We start from the raw sequence: 23,966 nt of genomic DNA, 5'->3' as shown, positions 1-23,966 counted from the left end.
TTTTTTTCTTTAGGAGGGATAGGTCCCGTCGAAGGGTTTGATGGCTTCCCTGGGTAATAGTTTGCTATCCGTAATGATCGAACGGTTTTTCTGTCTTCTGAGTTAATTCTCCAAGTTTCTCTGGACGGTGTAGTGACGCCGGAATGGCATCCTACCGGTACCGGTATGCTTCTCACAAGCAACATCACCGCCTCAACCCCATTACCCAGAACCAGACAAAGCACGGGCCCCCATCATGACTATATTACCCGCAAAAAAGCAACCAGTGTCCTGTTCAGATAATGTGCTGAGCCAGAAAAGCAAAAAGAATTCAGCCCAACGCGGGACTCGAACCCGCAGCCTTCAGATTAGAAGTCTGACGCGCTACCATTGCGCCAGCCGGGCAGAATTGATGCTGTGAGATTTGCAGTCCGGCACTTGACTGACAAAAACGTGAAGATTGCTATAATATAATATAGTATACCGTGAACGACCTCAAAATAATGTAGGGTAGCTTACTGCTGGTTGCAAAATGCTTGACGCGGCGCATTTTACCGCCTATCTGCGCGGGGATAGTTTCATGAACCCCCCCATCTTCATAGACAAGGCTTGGGAGGGCGATTTCAGGGGAGACATTGATAGATCAGGTTCAGGTGCATAATGTTGCATGAACATGCATGAAAGCAATGAAAACACTCTCTGGACCCACAAACCTCAAAACCTGTTAGAATCAAAGAAACCACACGTAGAACTTGTTCATCCAAGCTCCCTCTATCTCATGGAACCCGGAGCTGCATCCTTAGTGGCTTCCAGGGTCCGTTTCTTTCTTAAACCTGAAATCACCTTTTCAGCATGAAGCGACTGAGGGAGGCCTTATGGCCCAAAACCGGTGGCACGACGTGATTGCTAAGGATAGTTATGATCAGTTTGAACCCTTACTCGACCTCCGAGGCCTTTATCTATGTTGTTTTAGGGGTTTTTGTCATATGGAGTTTGCGATTCGCGCGCACATGGGAAAGTTACGACAAGCATTTTGCAACCAGCTGTAGCTGTCTCGTTGCACGCTTCGAGGAAGGTACTTTTTCCTGCGACCGCCAAACCGCAGAAAGTCAGTCAGGATGGATTAGAAGTACGATTCAAAAGAGATCAAACTTTATTAATTAGAAGATTTTTTCAACATAAGAATACAACTCTAAGTGATCATACTCGGCAATACCTCAAAACGGATACAACTTCGGATTCAAAGCAAGCGGCATAACCAAATGCCCACCGACGCTCATCGCCAAAGGATAAACACTCCAGAAGTTTGGGATCTGCCATTGGTAAGGCGCAAACCGAGCAAGGTAAATCATCATCGGGATCTGAAGCCCAAAGAAGACATAAGTCCACCTAAACTCCCTGAGAATACGAGGTAACTCTCTAAAGAAGTCCGAGTCATCTGTCTCCTTCGAGGTAGCACCCCACTGCATGTTGTATTCAAACATGTGACTGAGTAGTGCCATGGAAATACGGAACGAGACGCCGTTGAAGAAGAACATGTAGAACGGCGTCCATTTTGTGGCTTCCCATAGTGCCTGGAAGAAACCCTTGTCCTTCATGCGGTACGCGAAGATGGCCGGGGCGAGCGGGACTGTAAAGACAACGACGACAGTCACAGTGACGCGGAGGGAGTCGAGCCACGCGTGATCGATCATGTCCGCAGCCCATCCAGTCCAGAAGTAGTTCGACAGGACGAGAAGCCAAACGCAGGCAAGCGCATAGTAGGTACCAATGTAAGACAACAACGTGAACTTGTGTGACATTGGAATCTCCTTCGCAAAGACGAAACGACGGAACATGGGCGTAATAGGTCCCTTCCACAACCAAGTCCTCACCGGGTTGAAGATGAGCTCGGAGCACCCGTATGCATACTTCTCCCAGCGAGCAATCTCATCGAACAGAGTAAGGGAAACCCCCTCCTTGAATTCTCCATTGGTGTAAGCCGCAAGCCGGATGCTGTGGCCGGCACATTGCAGTTTCAGAGCCATTTCGAAATCTTCAGAGACGTGGGACTCGGACCACCAGCGGGGGTTGCCGTCTTCATGCATCCATTCGGCCGACTCTTGCACGGCTCGCCAGCGGATAAAGGCATTGTGACCAACGAAGGGAGCCTAGCGCCATGGTTAGTAGATGCCAGTGAGACTCGTTGTTAGAAACACATACCATATCACCACCCGAGCAGGAGAAACGAATCGAGCGGTAGATGTGGTCGGTGAAGTACGTCATTGCGTTTTCGAAGAAGTCGTGCGAAACCTTCATCACACCAGACGCATGCTGAAGAACCGCAAGGTGAGGAGAAGCATCTAAGGAGGAGTTAGTTTGAGACATCGGGAGGAAGACTGAAAAGAGCTTACCGAACTCAGACGCAGCATCGATAAGACAATCGGACGGCACGCGAGTATCGGAGTCAATGAGAAGAAAAAGGTCTCCGATACGGATGTTACCCTCGCCCCAGAGACGCCCGTCCTTGGCAATGACGTCCTGCAAGATCTCGTTGTAAACCTGCTCTTCTTCGGATGCGGTCCACCCTTCAACAGGACGCTCGACCTTCCCGAGGGCTTCCTCAACTTTCACAGAGATCCCCATCATGGCATTCATGTTACTCGCCTTCTTGAAACGACCAGCTCGAATGTAACCATCTTGCCCATGACCAGGACGAGCCACCCATCCAATATGGTGTTTGCGATAATACTCTTGTCTGAAAGTCTGCGATGCTTCGTCCACGAGTTGCATACGGTCATCACAGATGATCAAGTTCACCTGACCTCCCTGCTTCCTGTAGCGCTCCATCGCTGTCTTCACAGAAGCAACCGTCGGACCAATGACACCCGAAAGAGATTCCTTGTATACAGGGCAGATGATCGTCACGTCTGGTAATGCGCCGGTCATGCGTTTCAAGGGTTCAGCAGAGTATGAGAAGGAGTTTTTGAAAGCGCTCGCCATTGGTCCGACAATCTGCCAGACATTGGTGATGATGACGAGAATAAAGAATAACGACATGGCGAATGTAATCGGAAAGTATGCGATCAAAGCGAAGCGAGGAAGTTTTCCGTCGTAGCGATACTCGATAATAAGCTCACGAACGAGCAGCCCGAAAGCGAGACCCTCAATAACGAGTGCAATCATCGTAGTGATGTGACCGCGGATATATCGTTCGCGCAAGGGGGCGGTGTTTTCCTCGGCGGCTTCAACGTCGCCCGGCTCACGATCCCCAACGTTACTAGGTGTTACGGGTTTCTCGTCGTTCCAAACGACTTGAAGGATACCACTGTGAACCGAGGAGGCGATCTTCATACAGTCCTGGGCATCGTCGGCCCACACAATGATCAAGCGTTCTTGACGGACGAAAGCAGCAGGCTGGTCTAGCCTTGCTCTAGGGAGTTGGGCAAGGCTCTCGAAGACTTGAAGCATCTGGCCGTCGGACAATATGATGTCTTCCTTGGCATTGGCGAGTTTGCTCGCGACACTTTCGACGACAGGACTGTCAATGACAATAGCAGAGGCGACGTCAATGCGCGAGAGGATAGCTCCAAGATTGATGACAGTAGCCTCGGGACTGGCATTGTAGATCGTATACTCGTCATCCACGCGGAGACACACAGCGGAACGTCCGTAGTTGCCTTCACTGCCGAACATCCCCTTCATGGCAGCGTACCGAAACATCCGTTCAGCATAGACGTCAAAAGATCCATCGCTTCCAATCTCCTGTTCCTTGATGTAGAAGCTCTTGAGGCTGCGGATAGGGTTGTGCTTGTAGGACTTCTCGTCCTCGAAGAGGACGGAGGAAGTGTCGGAGTTGTCGCGGTAACTGATCGTGCCGTGATTTCCGGAAGATCGGCCCAAGTGACTTGTTGACTGACCCATGTTGCGAAGCGTGCGTCTTGCTGGCGGTCCTTGACGAACGAAGAGAAGCCCAGGAAGACAGCAAGCTTTATAGACTCTTGCGAACGCAGAGAAGCACGAAGCGAGACTTTAAGACTATTCAGCAAGCGAGCGGACTGCAAAACGGGCTCAAGGGCACTTCGAGAATACCGAGGCTCGAAGTTTCCCCGAACCCTTAAACAGCGGCAAGCAGGTTCTTCTCCAGAGCCGGGGCCGCCTCCATGTTCTGGCGTTAGGATACTCAAAGCCGAGCCGTTCAATCTCGGTGGAGAGTTTCCTTAAACCATTGCAATATCCTCGCGGCGTACAAGGTGTACTCTGCGCACAGAGAAGCGCCAAAGCCCCTACTCTCCAGCCGTAGATTGAGGCCATGACTTCTGGGACGGCATGTTGAAGCCCTTCCGACTTTGAGTGCGACGAAGCCTGACCACCGACGGCTGGATGGTTCACCCGTCTCCTTCAACTCGGAGAATCAGCGTAAGATGCCCCGCTCCCCCCGGAAATGAGTATATCCTGCCAGCAATAGCAGCGATGAGCTCTTAACGTAACTCGGCGGGTTTAGAATTGATTGTCTCCAGGTAATGGAGGTATGCGCCGCAGCGGCCGATTCTCCCCGTAAAGAAGGAAACCGCCTCCGCGGGAGGAAGTGTAAAGGTGCCTCACTCCATGATCCAATCTTCTGTTTCTGTCTTGCTTGGGCGCTTGGGACACCTCTGTCTATTGTAAACCCTCTTATTTTAAGTTTCCTGCGCCTGGCAGGCTGTTCTGCTGTGAAACGTCCGAGTGCATCGCGACAGCCCTCGAATGGGCCTCACTGGCAAACAAATGTGAGGCTCTCAAATGAGGGCCCTCAGCCTGAACGCTTGCCCAAAGCTTTGCGTGGGGCACAGAATTCCCGGGCTGGCTACAAGTTTCCCCGGAACGAAGGCCTCAAATGAAAGGCTTGCAAACATAGAAAGATACGCTTTGACCTCATTTAAGGAGAGATTGATGTCATCGAAGGGTTGTAATTGCTTGAGGTGTCGCCTTAAGTACGTAGCCGCGCGGGACGTTTCACTTGCAATTGTTGCCACCGCGGCCGCGCAATTGCAAAGGCGGCGTTCTGGGGGAGGGACAACGAGACAGATGTAAAACGGCGGCAGAGGAAGAATAAACGGTCCGTGCTCGATCGACCTAAAGGCTCTGTCGCATCTTACGCATTCACCTCCCCGTGGATCCGGGGCCCAGGGATGAGCATTTGGTTAGGAGGGATGAACGACTATACACGAAACTGTAGCGCTGCGCGGGCCCCAACCGCAGCGATATCGCGAACAAGGTTCAGGGTAGGCGGTATGAAGCTTGTCTCGACGAGAGATCAAGAATAAGATTACGGAACTGAACTCGACGTGTCTCAGCTACGTAGGAAGCGAGCATACACGAGCCGAGCCGCAGGCCCGAGCTCGAGGGGCGTTAATATTATAGGTTCCGGCCCTGTAAGGCACCGGGGGGCTGTTCCCACATCCGAGAACTTCGGTCGTTGGCCTCGAGGGTTTCGAAAAAAGTGAAGCGCAAGGTGATGCGCTTCTATCGTGTGCATCTTGCTTCTGTTGGAGGTTGGCAAGGCCTACGAAAGGTGAACGAGTAGGACGGAGTCAAGGCCTTGAAGTCCAGTGGCAGCCCAGATCAAACGAAAAGTACTCATTTTTGTCGAGAAGCAATAGGCACCCGCTCGCGCAATTGTGCTCTCCCATTCGAGAATTTGAGCAATACTGCACGAGGCGTGCAGCCTTGCAATTGTCTGACTCATGAGTTTTAAGAGTTATCATCACAACGAAACATAGAATAGAGTGAAGGACGCCGCCGCGGGCAAAGGAGAAACTCATGTCCTGGAACTCCACGAAGAAAGTGGTGATGTGTGGATGTGTGGATCAGACGCTCTGTTCTCCCGAGTGTTAAGGGATTCAAGTCGTAAACCGAACGAGCCGTTTACGGCCTGATACGGTCGGATCATGCCTTGCCACTTAAGTTGAGTCTACCGAGCGAGGACGGGATCCTATACTCTAAGGATGTTTTTACGACTTCGCATTTTTCTTCTATAACAAGCGCCGCATCCTTCTTACCTTGTTAATAATCGCTACGAGACCGTCTGCCTTTCGACATGTCGGGACTACCTCAGAGCGAGAAAGACGAGATCACCAGCGAAACGGTGCATACCCAGCCCCCTGCACTGCCAGCACCCATTTACAACGGTGGGAATCGCTCCATCCCAGCCTCTCTCGACTCTCTTACCATGGACAACTTCGATACCTCTGGCGGACGAATGCCCGGCTCACCAGGAGGCATTTCTGTGGCTTCACGCTTCACTGACGAGGGAAGATCACCCATCGGAACTATTCCTGGAAGTCCACAGCTTCGCGGCAGAACCCGTGGTGTTTCGGGCGGTCCTGCACGATCGATCATGTCCAGCACAGGTTCGGCACCTATGAGCATGATCCTTCACAAGGAAAGCGTTCCAACCCACGGCAAGACTGAGGACGACGATGAATATGTCATGTTTCCCAAGCCTTTTGTCTCGCGCCGTCTCCACGAACCTATCAACAAAACCGGATGGGAGAAGGAAACGAAGAATCATTGGAGACTCATGCAAACCCTACCATGGGTGGGGATTCTCATCGGACTTCTCGCCTCCGCCTTCATTGGGTGGTGGGGCTGGCAGTCTGTCCCTGAAAGCACCTACCAGCTCATCTTGGACGAGAACTTCTCCGCCGGTGCTATTGATCCCACCATCTGGAACCACGAAGTTCAGCTCAACGGTTTCGGCACTGGGAACTTCGACTGGACCACTACTGATTCGAGGAACTCGTACGTCAAAGATGGCATGTTGCACATCGTGCCGACTCTTACCAGTGACGTTCTTGGCTTCGACGCCATCACCAATGGATATACGGTAAACATTACCGGCAATGGCTGCACTTCCGAAAGTGCTTCCGACTGCGCCGCTGTTTCGAACTCGACTCTCGGAGACGTCTTGCCACCTGTTCAGTCTGCTCGCCTCAATACCAAGGGTCACTACGGTATTAAGTATGGGAAGGTGGAAGTCGTTGCTAAAATGCCTGTCGGTGATTGGATATGGCCTGCTATCTGGATGATGCCTCGTGACAGTGTGTACGGTGAATGGCCTCGCTCAGGAGAAATCGACATTGCCGAAGCCCGTGGTAACAAACCTGATTTCGGTCTCCAGGGAAGGGACTATGTGTCCAGCACCATCCATTGGGGTCCTTCCGGCGATCTGAACAAGTACTACAAAACTTCCAACGTCATTCAGCAGCTCCACGGTGACTTCTCTCAGGACTTCCATACCTACGCTATTGAATGGACTCCGAGGTACATCTTCGCATACGTCGACAGTAGGCTCCGTCAGGGCCTCTCTGTCAAGTTCAACAAGAAGTTTTGGGATCGAGGAAACTTCGATGTCATCGACAAGACAAATCTCACGATCATTGACAACCCCTGGGATGTTGCCAACGCTACAGATTCTACACCCTTCGACCAGGACTTCTACCTCATCCTCAACGTCGCCGTCGGCGGCACCAACGCTTACTTTGCCGACGACATGCCTGGGAAACCCTGGGCGGATAAGTCTCCCACTGCTAAAAGTGACTTTTGGACTGCGCGCAACTCCTGGTATCCGACCTGGCTTACCGAGGAGGAGCGTGGAATGGTCGTCAAATCAGTGAAGATGTATCAATGGCTTGGTTCTGAACGACAGTATTTCTAGGTGCAACACTTTTATACTTATATATGATCATGAAGTTATCGGTATTACTTGCCTTTGGAACGCTTTTGGGCGTGTTGTTGGAATTCGTAGCTGAGATGCAGCGTATGGGATTACAGATGAACGATTCATGGGGCTGCTGTGACGATGTCTGTTTATGACGTGGAAGATCTCTGGTTTTCGATTGCAAGGAACTCTCTTGTTTGGATCTTTCTTCGCTTAATATACTCCTTTTCTCTCATATCTCACGTGCGATCTGTGCGGTCGATGCTTAGCCCCGAATCCGAAATCCCGCTAGGCCGGAGCTGAGCCGACGCGTACGTGATAAACGGACAGAAGCACGACATCCAGACAAATTATCAGACAATTGAGAACAAGATGTAGGAGCAGAGTTCCGTGGACGAGGGAAATCTGTACGTGTAACAGGACTGGCAAGGGCGCAGGTGCGCTCATTATGATAGGAAGTAAGCCGCTATTCCGAGCTCCTCAGTTCGTCCATTCCGACCCAGTAGGGCATCCTCTGACGGCATCCGGAAGCTTGGCCCTCGGACATCTACTGCAACAATTACAATTTGCACCCTCAAGTGATTTATCATGATCAATTATAGTTACAGTAAACGGCAAACCCAAACAGCAATCCCAACCCTGTATGAAACCCTCCATGAAAAAGAAGAAACAAGCACCAACAAAACCCCATAGACCTATCCAATGCAACCGAATATCGTACCTACTGAACCCTAACCTCAGAGAAATGGAGAAAAATGATGAACGCCATGGCCATCTACATCTCAACCTCGAAGCGCTCGGAGAAGGCCCTGACCTCATCCTCAATAGTCTCCTCGACCTTGGAGATCCACTCCTCGAAGGCCTCCTTGATGCGAGAAGCGCGGTCACCGTCAACCTTCTTCTTCTTGCCACCATTGGCGAACTCGTTGTAGGCCAACAAGTTGGGAGTGCCGGATGGGATGTCACCCAACTTACCGGGCGTAGCCATGCTGATCATGCGAGCCTTGAGCTTCTTGGGGGTGATCGGGACATGGTAGGTGGAGTTCTCGGAAGGAACGAGGGAGAGGAAGTAGGTCAAGAGACCACAGATGTGAGGGGAAGCCATCGAGGTTCCGGAGATGGTGTTGGTGGCAACCTTGGAGCCGATCCAGGTGGACTGGATGTTGAGACCGGGCGCAAAGATGTCGACACACTTTCCGTGGTTGGAAAAGTACGCGCGCTCGTCGGAGAGGGTGGAAGCACCAACGGTGATGGGGCCCTCGGCAGCCGCGGGGGAGGAAGAGCAAGCATCGGCATTGTCGTTACCGGCAGCAACGGCGAAGTGGAGACCAGCGTCAACGGCAGCGTTGACGGCGACGTCAAGGGTACGCGACTTACCACCACCGAGAGACATGTTGGCAGTGGATCCCTTGAATGGCTTGCCATCCTTCTTGGCCTTGGTCTGACGCTTGATGTGGTCCTCAGCGGCCCACTCAACACCCTTCAAGACGTCGGACATGGTTCCGGAACCATTGGTACGGAGAACCTTGACAGCGACAACGTTCGCCTTCTTGGCGACACCGTACTTGGAACCAGCGACGGTACCAGCAACGTGGGTACCGTGGCCGTTTCCGTCAATGTCCTGGTCACCCTGAGGAATGGTAGCACCCCACTTGGCACGGCCCTCAAAGTCAACGTGGTCAATGTTGACACCAGTATCGATGATGTAAGCGGTAACGCCATCACCGGCAACGGAGTCGTACTGGTACTTGTTGAAAGTGGAGAAGGTCAATGCATCCTTGTGAGAGATACGGGAGAGACCCCAAGGCGCGCCACGCTGGACGGAGGTAGTGTGGACGAGCTGATCACGCTCGACGTAGGCAACATCGGGGTGGGAGCGGATCTGCTCCAAAACTTCATCGGAGAACGAACCAGCGTAACCCCTGAGAGCACCGTCGGCAAAGTCGTACACGTGCTTGACACCACTGAACATGGTAGAGATTTCACCATCGACCTCCTCGGTATCAGTAGCAGAGAAAGAGGTCTGACCACGCTTCTGCAAGTAGGAGGAGTGGCAGTCGCTCACCCACTCGTGGTGAGTGGATGCGTGGTGTGACTCAACATGAGGATGGAAGACGACAATGTACGAGTTGTCAATGGTCTCGGCGGTGGAAGCAGAGAAAAGAGGAGCAATTCCGTCGACGATAGAAGTCCTGAGCGAGGGAGCAGGGCTCGCGAGAGCAGCGGTTGCAGAGGTGAGTGCAACAACGAGAGTCGTAAGAGAGAGCTTCATCTTGGACAGGTCGTTATGATACTGAGTAAAGATGAGGATGTATGCTCGTTAATTCGGTTCGTAGATGGACGTAGACGTGGGGATTGTTGTTGATGGATTGATGGTGGGGCGGGAGTGAATGCTGGGCGTCTTATACGGGGCTGGGTATAGACGTGATTGCGTACGTGCTAAAGCGGGGCTCATGATAAAGCACCGTGACGCATCCAGGTGGCAGCCGACGTGTCGTGGAATCCGTTGAAGCAGAAAAACGTGAATCATTTCGAAATTGAATCATTATCCAATCCTTCTAAAATCTGTTCAAATGTTGAAGATGTGGTCAAGCATGAGCCTGCCTGGCCTGCGGAAGCTTGCACGACCCTGCGCGGGGGTTGGCTCGTATACCGTTTACACGTCCGGCCTGCTATGACCTCAGGGTTATGTCTGATCCATCGTCAGCGCATTCATCCGACAGGATTGGAATACAGGATCATATCGACGCGTTCAGCTCATCGAATGATCCGATAACGAAGCGGGTAGACGCATGCGAAGCAATATGTACCGCGTGTACGGATTCCCTTGAGTCAAGGGCAGCATTTATTACCGAGAGGGGCTTTGAAAACGCCCTAGATGTACTCCATCAACTCGCCAGCAGTGGGCAACCAGCAAGCAGCGACAGTCAAGATAGTCAATTGGTGCATGTGTCGGCAAATGATACCCTGGATGAAGAATGCACACCATTGCTGGTGGGGTTACTAAAGGTGCTGGGCGTTGTTCTACCGGCGCAAAGATGGTATGATATGGATGGTTGGAAGCAGCTGAGGAAGGTGTTGGTCGTTGACGGGCTGGCGGACAAGGATTCGGCGCAAGTACTTCAAGCGTGTCTCGACCTCCTGGTTGATGGAGCGAGCCATGAGCTGCGACATGCCGGAGTTTCACCAATCATCGTTGAATTGGTCGCGAAAATGAATCCAAAGAATGATTCGGGCTGTTTGCGAGCATGCGAACTCTTGAAAAAGTTAATTGAGGAGAACCGTGCGAACCAAATGTCTTTACGGCGAGCAGGTCTGGTTGGAGCAATAACCGGGATTTTATGGCCTGAAGGCAGGGAATCTGATTCTGTGGTTCTGGAGGGAGACTTGAGGTCACTTGTCTCATCGATGGCCCAAACCCTCTCACGATGGGGTGTCGAACAGAACGACTTCCGCCCCCTGTTCCGTTCTGCCGTACTCAAACCACAACCGGGCCAGTTGGCAGATTTCCTCCTTAACAGCGTAGATGAATCCACCCGCATTCCAGCTCATATCCATTTCTCTATGGCGCCCCGCGGTGCTTCATCTCTTGAAATCGAATCTCTTGGACGTCCTTTTCCTACACCGAACACGAACGGATACACCGTGGCAATGTGGATCAACATTGATGTCCTTGACGATAAGATGCACACAACACTCTTCGCGTGTCATGATCAGTCTTGGAAGAGTTATGTAGTGTTGTACGTCGAGAAAGAGACGAAGACAATTGTGCTGCAGACTGCTTTGAGATCAGCTTCACGGTTCAAGGAGTGGACGATTGAGGCGGGAACGTGGTATCATGTCGCAGTTGTGCATTATCGACATTCGGGAAGTACGCCAAGTAAGGCGGTTTTATACGTAAATGGGAGGCAGGTGGAAGAAGTGAAGCAGCCATTCCCCGCGGATTCACCATCGGGCGCCCCAGTGCAGGCTTATTATGGTACACCAGCAAGTATATCACCCGAGCTGGGCAAAGGTATTTTCAAGGGTGAATGGAGCTTGGGTCCGGCATACCTGTTTGATGGCGGAATGCCGTACGAATTGATCAAACTCTTCTACCATTTGGGACCTAGGTACACAGGCAATTACCAGGACTCACTGAGCAGCTTTCAGACGTACGAAGCATCTACTGCATTGAACAGAGTGCTTGAGGCAATGCCGCCGAGTAAAGCTGAGAAGAGCCCGTTAATGAACGCTGTCAAGGGCAAAGGTGTTCCTGCGATCTTGGAGCGTTCCATTATTCTCAATATTTCTGCTGGCAATACGGTGATCGATCGCAATCTTCTGACTCGCCAAGCGAAAAGAAATCTTTTCTCTTTCGAACAAAAGGCAGGGGCGGGGAACGTGATCCTGAACGGCGCTATCCCTAAACCCGTTGAAGCTCTGACCGTGAGAAGTGGATTTGGATTCCTTGTCAATTCACCCACAGTCGTGCTCCCAACACCTGCAGATGCTGTGGCATGGAAGATGGCAGGGTGTTCGGCTTCGTTGAAGATGATTGAGAATGCGCATACCGCTGAGCAAGTGTACATCGCTATCAAATTCTTCTTTGGATTGATCCGCAGGAGTTGGCGAAACTCGGATGATGTGGAAAGGTCCAATGGATATGAGGTGCTTGGTCAGCTCCTCAAGGAAAAAGATGCCGGTGTGATTACGGAAGATTTGCTGAGATTAGCGCTTGATTTTGTTGGTATGAGAAGTACTGCCACGGAAAAGTCGGTGGTCAACAATCCCCTTGCGTACCGCTTCCTCGTCTTGGACTTTGATATCTGGAGAAAAGGTGACGTTGCAACTCAGAAGGCTCATTTGGAGCACTTCAGAATACTCGCTTCTTGCGGGGGGACATTCCAGCAGTTCAACATCAAGCGATTCGCAAAGATGCACGTCGTTAAGAAGATGTTGAACGTGCTAAAGTCGAGAAAGTTGACACCGGAGCTATCCGATGAATTCTTTTCGACCCTCAAAATATTGGTGAAGGTCAACTTCTCCACCGAGGTGGTGCGGTCTCTGGCAACTTTTATCACGCATTGCTTTTGTCAGAAGTCACTCCGGTATCGACGGAAGCAGCCTCCACGTCGGAATATGACCCTGGGCACTACTGTGCGAGTAAGCTCACCTATCTCCGCTGGTGACGAGCCGTCGCTGCAGCACATTGGCATATCTCTGGTGGAGTTGCTGACTGAACTTATCTGCGATCCTTCGGATTCAACGTACTGCACAAAGTTTGCCACGACCATCACGAATAAGTGGCCTCTGCTCTTGCTGGCTGAATCCAGCCCCCGATGCGTCATCTTGGGTGCCAAGATCCTCGCTCGATTATTCGTGTCTCAGGGCGCCCAATATGTAGCAAAGTTTGCTAGCCCCAAAAGTAACGGATTTTTGATCATGAAAATGCATCTGCGGCAACACTGGCAGGTCTCTCCACTCTGGATGATCCTGATTTGTGTACTCTTTGGCGTCGACATAGCCAGCGTGGACCTTGACGAGCCCATCGAGTTGTATCATCTACTCGAGAGTACGCAGAAGAAAGAGGGAGAGCCGGAAGTCGTGTACCTGGAGGTTTTCCCCACCATTGCTGCTATGCTCAAGAACTCTATCGCCTCATTAGTACGAGAACGGATCGAACATGAAAGCTCAGCCCTGTCACCTCCGTCCTCAGACGCATCGCGTCCTGCAAACACCCGGCGCCGTTCGCGCTCGGTTGGCTCTTGGATGTCAGAAGTCTCGATTTCACAACTGAAGGAACCTGCATCAAGTCGTCCGCAGGATAACGGACGAATGATCCAGGTTCTGGTTCAGTTCTTCCAGAATGTTCATTTCAACAGTGCGTCTTTCCGTGACTTCTGCGCATCATCCCTTTTCTTGGAAAAGGTCCTGTCAATCCTATTTCCAATAATCTGTGCTGCGGATGCCGTTGAGCCCGCAACCGAGCTGGAGTCCAGCAATTCCGCGTTGACCTTTGATGGTGAAGTGGTTATTGACTCTCTAGCGGGCAATCGTGGACGCGCGCCGGTGATACGCCCTGTGTCTACTTCACCGTCAAGCAGCCCAAGAGGAGCTCGACCAGATACACTCAGGCGCACGTCACTGAGGCGTGAAGGTTCTTACGTGTTGGTATCCGAGGTGACAGAAGAAAGACAGGGTTCGCCCACGAAGGCTAGACTTGAGCCTGCTATGAAAACGGACACCTCTCGTGAGGCACCAACCATTCTCGATCATTCCAATCGCGCTGTAGAGAGCCTCGTCGAGCTACTGCTTACTATCATCATCGATGCTATTCTTGGCAGGAAGGATTATGTCGAGCTTGACACGATATTGCCGCCTAGCTTTGCCGAGTATCACATCTACTTCGAGACATATCTGAAACGGAATGCTCTTGCACAACTTGATAACACGCTCTCTCTGCACATGAAACAGCTCTGCGAGGTGCGAACCCTTACAAACGTGGCACGCTTTGTACAGCGGTCCACGGATGCAGTATATCAAGGTTTCTTTCTTGAGGGGTCGGAGCCATTATTCGAGTTTATCGCGAAGATCATCGAGTTCCTCCAACAGCCTGAGATCGCGTCGTTGAGGACAGTGCAAATATGTGAGAACTCGCTTTTTACTCTCCATAAAGCCTTCCATAGGCTCACTTTATGGCGGTTGTCGGAATTGGGTGATATACATGAGCATGAACAGGCTGCAACCGAGCTTCTTCATCGCTTGTTGCATTACCAGCAGGTGTTATTGTCACCTGTAAACACGGACGGCAATTTTCTTCGGCTTCTGTGCTATCACCTTTACGTCCTTCTCGTGGAAGGCGACCGGACTGTTCGATTGATCACCAGTAACATCTGGCGTCTGCTGCTCTTGCAAAAGCCCGTCGAGACATCCATCATCCTGAACCAAGCGAAGTCGTTGGAGTACAAGCAGATATCAGCAGGTTTCCTGCGAATCATGGAGACCGATGCGAATAGCTTCCTGGATTGGGTGGACGCCCACCGTCATCCGCTAGATACCTTTTTCTTTACTAGCATGGCAGAGGCTTGGGATGCCTTCGTACAGTCTGAAAACAAGGTTAGCCAGGAAGCATTGAAGTCACGGGCCATTAAGAGGCAGACGAAACTGAAGGAGTGGATATCCAATGATTCTGTGGAACGGGAAAGCATGGCGCGGTATGACCACTCGACGGCGCAGTGGACTAGAAGCATATACGACGTTGAGCAAGTCAGATTTCTCAAAGCTGCGCAGGATCAAGCGGATCACACCGCCTTCGTCGATACCAAATGGACCGCGCTCTCGGATACTTTGACTGGACCGGCGGGGCTTCTGCAAGTTGATGGCCAACCACAGAGTTGGAGACTTGATCTTACGGAAGGCAGGAATCGCATGAGGAAGAAGCTCGCTCCTGAAAAGCATGGGAAGTCTCTGAAGGGTCTAAAAGCAGCGCCCTCTACCAAAGGTTCATCTCAATCAGTTGCAGACAGTAATCGCCTGGTTCAGTCTCCCGATGGCTCACCACCTCAGTCGCGACGAGGCACCATCAGTGAACTCGAAGATGCATCATTTGTCAACAGTGATGAGCAGAAGAACAGCGATCAGTTTGTGCCGTCGCCATCCGGAGAACCTCAGGAAGTCAGAGCGGAAGATGATTTCGAAATGGTTGAAGATCCTCGAAATGAGATCGAGGATGATACAGTTTATGAGGAGAATAAACATCGCAAAGTCCTTCGTAATCTTCAGCCTGGCGATATCGTTCTTGATGTTGCGAATGTCTCCCGCATCATGGGTCTGGAGGCTTGCGAGGGGTTGCTTCTTCTTGGAAGGCACAATGTGTATCTTCTCGATTTCTACTTCCAAAGATCCGATGGTGAGATTGTTGATGTATGGGATGCTCCGCAAGCCGAGCGCGATTCTTATTTGCAGATGATCTCCGGCAAAGAGTCCAGTTCAAATGCATCTCCGAGTGCGGGTGCCCTTGGAGATACACATGAAGTGCGCCACTGGGCATACCAGGATGTCGTGTCTGTCTCCAAACGCCAATTTCTTTTTCGAGACGTTGCACTTGAGATCTTCTTTGCGGATGGTCGAAGCTATCTGATTACGACTCTTTCTGTTGGACAACGGAATCAGTTGCATGCGAAGCTACTTCACCAAACACTACCCTTTGGGACTTTAAATGCCAAGGGACTAAGTAGTGCGGAAGAGGAGTGGGTGTATGACCAGAATCGAGGCATTGCATCCCAGTTAAGCATGAAGTTCAACAACTTCTTCACTGGTGTTCAGCAGAATCCGGCCACAATAAGGTGGCAGAACAGAGAGATTTCGAACTTCCATTATCTCATGCTGATTAATACGATTGCCGGTCGCACATATAACGACATCACGCAGTATCCTGTCTTCCCGTGGGTTCTTGCGGATTACACCAGCGAGGAACTTGATCTGACCGATCCGAAGACGTTCCGCGACTTCTCCAAGCCCATGGGTGCCCAGACTCCAGAACGGCGAAAGGATTTTCAGGATCGCTATGAAGCTTTTGCAGAGATGGATGCAACTTCGAGACCATTCCATTACGGAACTCATTACAGCTCCGCCATGATTGTGTGCTCTTACTTGATTCGTCTGCGACCCTTCGTGGAGTCCTACCTTCTCTTACAAGGTGGACAGTTTGATCATGCTGACCGACTCTTCTATTCGCTCGAGAAGGCATGGTTATCCGCATCAAGAGAATCGAGTACCGACGTTCGTGAGCTTATCCCAGAATTTTTCTACTTACCCGAGTTCCTCGAAAACTCCAATGGATTCGATTTCGGTGTATTGCAAGGGTCTGGAACGCCAGTGAGCGACGTGATCCTGCCTCCATGGGCCAAAGGGGATCCGCGGATTTTTATTCAGAAACACCGTGAGGCGCTTGAGAGCGATTATGTCAGTGCTCACCTTCACGAGTGGGTCGATCTCGTCTTTGGATCCAATCAGCTCGGTGAGGCCGCCATTCGCACAACAAATGTGTTCCATCACTTGTCGTACCAGGGTGCGATCAATTTAGACAAGATCGCAGACCCTGTGGAACGATTGGCTACCATCGGTATTATTCATAACTTTGGTCAAACACCAAGGCAAGTCTTCACGCGAACGCACCCACCGCGGCAACCCGACTTTGCAGAGCGGTCATCGACTTCTCTTGGGCGGTTTGAAGACAACGTAACGCAACTAATACAGGCGTTCTCTCCCTTGCGAGACCTCAAGCAGCTTACGCAATCATTGACGTATCTGCCTCAGACTGATGCCTTAGTGGCCAGCACTGCTAGCAGGATTCACATTTCGGGCGACAGGTTTCTCGACGTGGGACTTGTGGACGGCTCTGTACGGCTCATTGGACCTGATATCAATAGCATGGGTGCTCGTTTCGAACATCTTACTGAAGATCGCTTGACGTGCGTTGAATTCCTTGGTCAGCGCATGATAGTTGCAGGGGATGAGGGTCATCTCGTTTGCATATGGAGTCTGCAGACTGGGAAGAACACAGATATTCAGCTACGCGAGTGCTTGCGTGGTCACACGGGGCCTATAACGAGCCTTGCTGTGTCAAAGGCATTCAGCTTTGCTGTTAGTGGGTCGACTGACGAAACGGTTATCGTGTGGGACCTCAATCGTTTGAAGTTTATTCGCAAGCTTCAGCCACGGTCTGGACCTATTACCAAGGTTGCGATCAACGATGTCAATGGTGATATCTTGACATGCACAAAAGCTGCGCTTGATCTGTGGACGATAAACGGCGAACACTTAGCAACACATCTACAGGGAGGTGATCGTGCAGATATCGTCACATCGTGCATATTCTACGAAGGCATCAGTAATGAGCATCTCCATCGCGACCTGCTCTTCACCGGTCATCGTGGGGCAATCACAATCTGGACAAAAGAACTAGCCGAGACAGGCGATGAGTGGACTCTGACTCCGCTACACGAACTCAAGTTACACAACCGTATAAGCAATACGCAGATTACGGAGGATGTGACGGCAATTCTTCCGTCCGGTCAAGCACGCACGCTTTTTGTGGCAGACCGCTTGGGAAGGTTGTACATTTTTAACCTGCCTGACACTACGAGCACAAGGCACTACGTATCGGAAGCAGCATCGGATGTTTGCCTTGTTTGCAGGATGCAGTTTGGGGTGATGGAGCGTCGTCAAAACTGTTCCGTCTGTGGTGTCCTCATGTGTGGGGATTGTGTGATTGTTCCATCGACGTTCGGGGTGTTACATTCGAAGAAGCTTTGCAAGGTGTGTGCGACAGCATTGAAGGCCATTTAGCCGTTGAGCGGTATTTTGGAGTTAAAGGTGTCGAGATGGAAAAGGATGGACTGTTGTGTTTGGAGTTTTTGGATTATTTGCCGGGTATAGGGAGTTGTCTACAATACCGTCTATTTTTACGCACGATCCACTAAGCGTAAGCTGCCGAACTCCTGTCACTCGCTATACGACTTAAGCTGCTTGCCCCGCGGCCGAAGCGTTCGGCAATCAGGGCGCATACAACACCGGGAACCGTTTACTGCGACGAAATAAAAGCAGCATACATCCACCCAATAGCAGATGAGCCCTTCATGACTGAACATATAGGAACAGCCGCCAATGTATTAGGTACTATTGGCACAGTTTGTTGGTGGTAAGTTTGCCGTTCGACCATTGCCACAGACCGCGGCCGGAGTCTCACATTCTTTCGCAGTGTGCAATTGGTACCACAAATCTGGACGAACTGGAGACGCAAATCGACTACTGGACTATCACCATGGATGCTTATGTTATGGGCCGTTGCTGCTCCTCCATACGGAATTTATGCCATCGTGCAGCAACTCAATATTCCCCTTCAGATACAGCCGCAACTGTTCGGTATCCTGTCGCTTATCACATGGGCCCAATGTCTTCATTATGAGAACAAAGTCGCTGCGTGGAATTGTTGGGTGTATACTATTGTCCTGAGTGTCCTTTTTGGAGGAATTGAAGCTGGGTGTATCGTTGGACTGAGGGTGCGTAACGCGCGTGGCATTTTGACTTACCATTGGCTTACTGACGTTATTGACAGATACCATACGATGACGGTGTGACGTGGCCGATTACACTGATTGGAGTCATCGCTGTCGTGCTGATCGTTGCCGGTCTGTGTCCACCCTATATCGATATCTGGAAACACCGCAGCGTGAGAGGAATCAGCTTCTATTTCCTCAGCATTGACATGTCAGGCGCGCTGTTCTCCTTTCTGTCATTGGTCTTCCAGACGTTTGACATCCTTGCTGCCGTCAACTATATCCTGGTTTTCGTGATGGAGATTGGTATCATCCTTTGTCACGTTGGCTTCGTGATCAGAGACCGACGGCGAGCGAAGAGGGAGGGGACAGTGAAGAAAGACGAGGAGACTCCGACGGAGGGAGCTGACATTGCGGATGTTGTCACGCAGGAGCACGAAGGGCATCATACGAAAGCTGCGGATGACAAGAAGAACGCTGCGGCAACGGCATGATATGTTATTGAGGATAATATGGCATGAGGACATTAGAATATGGACTCCGGATGGCGTTTTGCTTTGAGATGATTGATAGCATTAGGGTAATGAGTGCATGATAGACGAACTGTTCGATGCTTCATCGTCCTGTGAGGGAAATAATCGGGCATCAGAGAAAAACGACCTATTCTCGAAATTATGATCTCAGGTGAAAGATCAACACGCTAAGGGCGTTTAGTTTAGGGGTATAACATTCGCTTCGCATGCGAAAGGTCCTGGGTTCAATTCCCAGAACGTCCATTTTGTTATGCAAAGCAATAGTGTTTTCCCGCAGTCAATCAAGCATTGCAATTCCACATACTGTGACGGACGCTTACACCTCACTTCGTCTTCATATCCGCATACTTGGATGTGTAGTAATTAGTAGTAGCTAATTGTATGGCGAGAGCCAAAGTAAGAATGCACAACACGTATATTAATATTGTGTCTATTAGATTGCGGCCTTCTTCCGGCCTGTCTCCGTACAAATGTCCCAATGTCCAGTATTCTGAAAACGCCAATGTCCGTTCAACGCCCTTAATAATGATGATCACCTCAACCTCCCATCGAAACTGCCACCCCTCAAACTTTGCCGGCGTTTCCTCCGTTGCGGAACAACCGCCTGCGGTGCCGACAAAGCCTTCACTTGCTGCGCCATCTCCATCCAATACTTTGCATAATGCTCAAACCTATGCATGGCATGGTTCAATGTTTCGCCAGCCTCCACCCACCGTTTACTCCGTCCCATGCCACTGATGCCGCTTCGCCAGCGGACCAACTCCGATGCCTTTTGTATGTAACAGCCGCGGATTTCGAAGAGGATCAAGGATGGTAAGTCTGGGAGGATGCTAACGCAGTGGTCTGTGAGGTAAGCGCATTCGTTTACACTCAGACGATGAAGGGTTTGAGCAGAAGGACCCCTTGCGAGAGCAATCAAACCATAGTCGCAAACAGCAGTTCCCGCCTTTCCAATTATTAGCATAACGGTTGATCAGAAGGGGGGTATCCACCTACCAAGCCGATTGTCTCTAAGGCAACACACCTCCGTGCAATGGCTGAAACTCCCGAAGAGGTGATGTTCTCACACTTGTTCACCCTTCCTACATTCAAATACCGAAGGTCTCTGCAATAATGCGCGACGGCTTTCAACCCACGGTCGCTGATCAGATCACACGCCCGTAAATCGAGGTGTACCAAACCCCGACATTGCTGCGTGATATATTCTAGTAACTGGTCACTGACCAGGCTACAACCGGGGAGTGATAGTGACCGAAGGTTGCTCTGCAAGAGCGATTTCGGCGGTATCGCGCTCGTGCAGCAATACATCTCCAGTGACCGTAGGAAAGGCTGTTCTGGGATGTCGGCCAATATTCCTTGCTTAATGTTGCATTGGTGCACTATATTCACACCCGTCAGCACCGCCCTCCTACTACAGAGAAACGTCATCAAGTATACGCACGGACTAGCTCTCTGGCCCTCCCCGCCTTCGCCGGACCACTGACCCATGATGACATCCTTTGATCTTCGGCGTAGGACATCGACACGCGCTTTTCGGCGACATCTCTTGCCAGCGGATACCACGCCTTGCAAACCCTCATACAGTTGTGCAAAGTCCCCGACGTCTCGTCGATCTCTTCATTGTCGCGCCCGCTCTCCTTGCTCATCTGACTGTGCCGTCTCTTCCGCTGGGATGCGTTACTCTTCATAGGCGTAGATCCATCGATGTGTTCGAAGATGGCCGACATAATCTCCGGGATGTATAAAGCTCGATGAGCTGCTGGTCTCTGTGACCTACGCTGGCGCGTATGATCTTGTCGTGAAGGTAGCTGTAGAGGAAGCGGCTCAGTCGATACGATGCGTCGTCGCGGCGCCGAAGAAAATCGACCGAAAATCTCTGGCAACTTTCTCGATTCCCAAGCTGAGCTGAATAGACCTGATGACGCATGCTTGACAACTGCGACGGTAGGCGTACTTTGCTGAGATCGCTTCAGGGAGCGCTTCCGAGGAGAGTTGTCGGGGAACGAGGTGATCTTCTTCACAGTGTCCTTGAAACTCGGCGAGAGGGTGCGCGATAGAGGTGCCGAGGAGCGCTTCGTAGGGCCTGAAGCCGGTGTCGAGTCTGTCATGAACATGTCAAGCGAAGGGTGAAGAGGTGTAACAGAACTCGCACGGATCAGAGGCCTCAGCGATACTGATCGGCCGAAGGTTCGATGCCAAGCTCAGCGAGGACCCTCATCCCATATAAACGAGCACAACCAAAGGCAGTCCGGCTGGCTGTCGAACCGGATCAGGTCAGCGTTTCTGATAGTGAGCGTTGGATTGCATGTGCGACCGTCATGACTTCCATCGGCTGGTCCATGTGAGCACGATCCCCGAAGCGGTATGTCTCAAATGGACGTCAAGACCATCGCCGTCCCAGCCGGTCCTCCCAATTAGGGGGTGGCCTACATCGCTTTCCTTGTTGGATGAAGAACGCTGGAAGGGCTGGTTGCCGTGAGTAATCGATAGGCTTGAGCGGCCGGGCTGGGAGGACGTTGACCAGCCTCCCTCTTCTTCGGTATCGTTGATTTAACTGGGAAGCATCAGACAACATTCCGGGCGTTTAGTTTAGGGGTATAACATTCGCTTCGCATGCGAAAGGTCCTGGGTTCAATTCCCAGAACGTCCATTTTTTGTCTTTTTTTTGCACTTTCAAAGGAATGAGCAGAGTTAATTAAATACTAGATGAAGAACGTTCTCCTTCTCTGAATCTTTCACGACCTTCTCCTTCATCAAGAATTGATTCGTCGTCGGCTTTTGTTACCCACTCTGCTGAACACATGCACACTTCCCTACAGCGCTAGATTGATCGACGGTACGTTCCCGGGCCGTTGCGATAAGCAAATGGAGAATCAGAAGGGTGGGGGACCAAACTCTACGCCAACCAGATATCGGCTATATATATGTCATGAACAGGCAAAGGAGAACGTTCTTCGTGTACCTGCTCATCTTCCTGGTCAGCTTCACCATCTTCTACAGGCATGGCGGCAACCCAGCAACCAGCGTGGGCGTCGGCACGCGGATCATCGACCACCGCATGATCTGTCCTCAAGCACCCATTCTTCCACCTAGAAACGCTCCTCAGCTCAAGAAGAACCTCGATCGTTTCGAATCAGCACGATACCGCAATATCTCTGCGGAATCCCTTGGGGAAGCTGTGCGGATCAAGACTGTTTCATACGATGACATGGGACCACCGGGTAACGACTCGCGATGGGATGTATTTGAAGACTTTGAGGAATTTCTAAGGCAGACGTTCAATACTGTACACGAGACGCTCAAGTTGGAGCACATCAATGGACATGGTCTGATGTACACGTGGCCTGGATCAGATTGGTCATTGAAGCCTATTTTGCTTATGGCACATCAAGATGTTGTGCGGGTAGCTGAAAATACAAAAGATCAATGGCTACATGCACCCTTTGGCGGCCACTATGACGGCTTTGGAGTTTGGGGGCGTGGGGCCGGTGATTGCAAGAATAACCTGATGGGCATTATGGAGGCAATTACCGCACTTATACAGGGTGGATTCAAGCCACGGAGGACAGTATTGCTGAGCTTTGGATTTGATGAGGAGATTGGTGGGTCATATGGTGCTGCTCACTTGGCAGCCCATATTGAGCAAGTCCATGGCAAGGACTCCATCGAGTTCATTCTCGATGAAGGCGGTCTCGGCCTGCAAGAACAGTATGGATCTTTGTTTGCTTTGCCGGCAATCGCCGAGAAGGGTTACGTTGATATGCAGATCGTCGTAGAAACACCAGGTGGTCACTCCAGTATTCCTCCGCCTCATACCGCAATTGGTTTGTTATCAGAGCTTATCAGGACGATCGAGGAGAATCCTCCAGACAAGGAACTCTTCCTGGATACCGAATCTCCATATTACGAGACTCTCCGCTGCATGGCTCGTTTTGGTTACTCCATGGAGAGTACTTTGCGTGATTCAATTCTGTCCGGTGAGCCTGAGAAATTGGAGCGGGTTGCGCGCGGCTTGGCTGGTCAAGACCGGAAGAATCGCTTTCTGATGCAGACATCACAGGCGATTGATATCTTGCAGGGTGGTAATAAGGTAAATGCGCTTCCTGAAAGAGCGGAGACAATTGTGAACTATCGTAAGTGCTACGCTTCGCAATATGTGAATGAATGCTAATGAGGTATTCAAGGTATCGCCGTTCACAGTCGCGTGTCCGACATTCAGGACCACCTCATCGAATTCCTCGCTCCCAAAGCCAAATCTCTCGACCTGGAATTCTACGCCTTTGGCGCGAAGATTGGCAAACGCAGGTTCGGAAGGATTGGTCCGCGGGCAGGCAAGGTGAACCTCGAGGCCCTGAACCCGCTCGAACCTGCCCCAATCAGTTCCACTGGCAGCAGGACATGGGCAGTCTTGCAAGGAACCATTAAACATGTTTGGCGCCATCCTGGCCCGGATGGGGAGACCATTACCGTGGCACCATCCCTGATGACCGGCAACACGGACACGCTACATTACTGGAACGTGTCAAAGGTAAGTCATTCAAAACTGGATTTACTAATCACGAAGCTGATGATTTACAGAACATCTATCGCTTCACGCCATCGCGCGCTTCGGGCCGTAAAGGAATCCACACGGTCAACGAGCGAATGAGCATGGACGACCACATCGACGGCCTCAAGTTCTATCACGAACTTATCAGGAACGCCGACGAAGCAAGCTTTTGAAAGCTTATA

At 51.1% G+C, this 23,966-nt stretch overlaps 7 protein-coding genes and 3 non-coding genes across 10 annotated transcripts; 5 read left to right on the top strand and 5 right to left on the bottom strand.

Annotated features, from left to right (window-relative positions):
- Positions 1-312: 312 nt before the first annotated feature.
- SAICODRAFT_t78 lies at positions 313-384 on the bottom strand. Its single transcript has one exon. It is a non-coding gene; the product is annotated as a tRNA-Arg (tRNA).
- Positions 385-1,196: 812 nt separating this feature from the next.
- SAICODRAFT_57680 (uncharacterized protein) lies at positions 1,197-3,654 on the bottom strand (the record flags this gene model as incomplete). Its single annotated transcript, XM_019169555.1, has 3 exons — positions 1,197-2,129; positions 2,182-2,321; positions 2,373-3,654. 3 exons carry the CDS (start codon positions 3,652-3,654, stop codon positions 1,197-1,199), a joined length of 2,355 nt encoding a protein of 784 aa, XP_019023919.1.
- A 1,833-nt stretch (positions 3,655-5,487) lies between these two features.
- SAICODRAFT_127695 (uncharacterized protein) lies at positions 5,488-5,899 on the bottom strand. The gene has a single exon (XM_019165401.1). The coding sequence runs from the start codon at positions 5,760-5,762 to the stop codon at positions 5,532-5,534; it is 231 nt and encodes a 76-aa protein (XP_019023918.1). The 5' UTR covers positions 5,763-5,899; the 3' UTR covers positions 5,488-5,531.
- Positions 5,900-6,430: 531 nt separating this feature from the next.
- Positions 6,431-7,657, top strand: SAICODRAFT_57369 (putative beta-1,3-glucan-binding protein precursor; the record flags this gene model as incomplete). The annotated part of the gene is made up of 1 exon (XM_019169528.1): positions 6,431-7,657. The coding sequence occupies one exon, from the start codon at positions 6,431-6,433 to the stop codon at positions 7,655-7,657; it is 1,227 nt and encodes a 408-aa protein (XP_019023917.1).
- Positions 7,658-8,413: 756 nt separating this feature from the next.
- SAICODRAFT_93204 (uncharacterized protein) lies at positions 8,414-10,024 on the bottom strand. The gene has a single exon (XM_019171858.1). It carries the CDS (start codon positions 9,930-9,932, stop codon positions 8,436-8,438), a length of 1,497 nt encoding a protein of 498 aa, XP_019023916.1. The 5' UTR covers positions 9,933-10,024; the 3' UTR covers positions 8,414-8,435.
- Positions 10,025-10,348: 324 nt separating this feature from the next.
- On the top strand, positions 10,349-19,335 carry SAICODRAFT_225791 (uncharacterized protein; the record flags this gene model as incomplete). Its single annotated transcript, XM_019166603.1, has 4 exons — positions 10,349-17,962; positions 18,169-18,344; positions 18,405-18,705; positions 18,762-19,335. 4 exons carry the CDS (start codon positions 10,349-10,351, stop codon positions 19,194-19,196), a joined length of 8,526 nt encoding a protein of 2,841 aa, XP_019023915.1. The 3' UTR covers positions 19,197-19,335.
- A 71-nt stretch (positions 19,336-19,406) lies between these two features.
- SAICODRAFT_t80 lies at positions 19,407-19,478 on the top strand. The gene has a single exon. It is a non-coding gene; the product is annotated as a tRNA-Ala (tRNA).
- A 200-nt stretch (positions 19,479-19,678) lies between these two features.
- On the bottom strand, positions 19,679-21,781 carry SAICODRAFT_19591 (RNI-like protein). Its single transcript, XM_019166128.1, has 3 exons — positions 20,677-21,781; positions 20,232-20,614; positions 19,679-20,181 (listed from the first exon to the last, which is right to left on the bottom strand). Exons 1-3 carry the CDS (start codon positions 21,347-21,349, stop codon positions 19,768-19,770), a joined length of 1,470 nt encoding a protein of 489 aa, XP_019023914.1. The 5' UTR covers positions 21,350-21,781; the 3' UTR covers positions 19,679-19,767.
- A 32-nt stretch (positions 21,782-21,813) lies between these two features.
- On the top strand, positions 21,814-21,885 carry SAICODRAFT_t81. The gene has a single exon. It is a non-coding gene; the product is annotated as a tRNA-Ala (tRNA).
- Positions 21,886-22,293: 408 nt separating this feature from the next.
- SAICODRAFT_57363 (carboxypeptidase S) lies at positions 22,294-23,957 on the top strand (the record flags this gene model as incomplete). Its single annotated transcript, XM_019169527.1, has 3 exons — positions 22,294-23,368; positions 23,420-23,763; positions 23,814-23,957. 3 exons carry the CDS (start codon positions 22,294-22,296, stop codon positions 23,955-23,957), a joined length of 1,563 nt encoding a protein of 520 aa, XP_019023913.1.
- Between the last annotated feature and the right edge of the window lie 9 nt (positions 23,958-23,966).

The sequence above is a fragment of the Saitoella complicata genome, assembly GCF_001661265.1.
Source record: "Saitoella complicata NRRL Y-17804 unplaced genomic scaffold SAICOscaffold_13, whole genome shotgun sequence".
Taxonomy (NCBI): Eukaryota; Fungi; Ascomycota; class Saitoellomycetes; order Saitoellales; family Saitoellaceae; genus Saitoella; species Saitoella complicata.
Note: the sequence above shows the minus strand (reverse complement) of the source record. Positions and strands in the feature narration are given on the sequence as shown.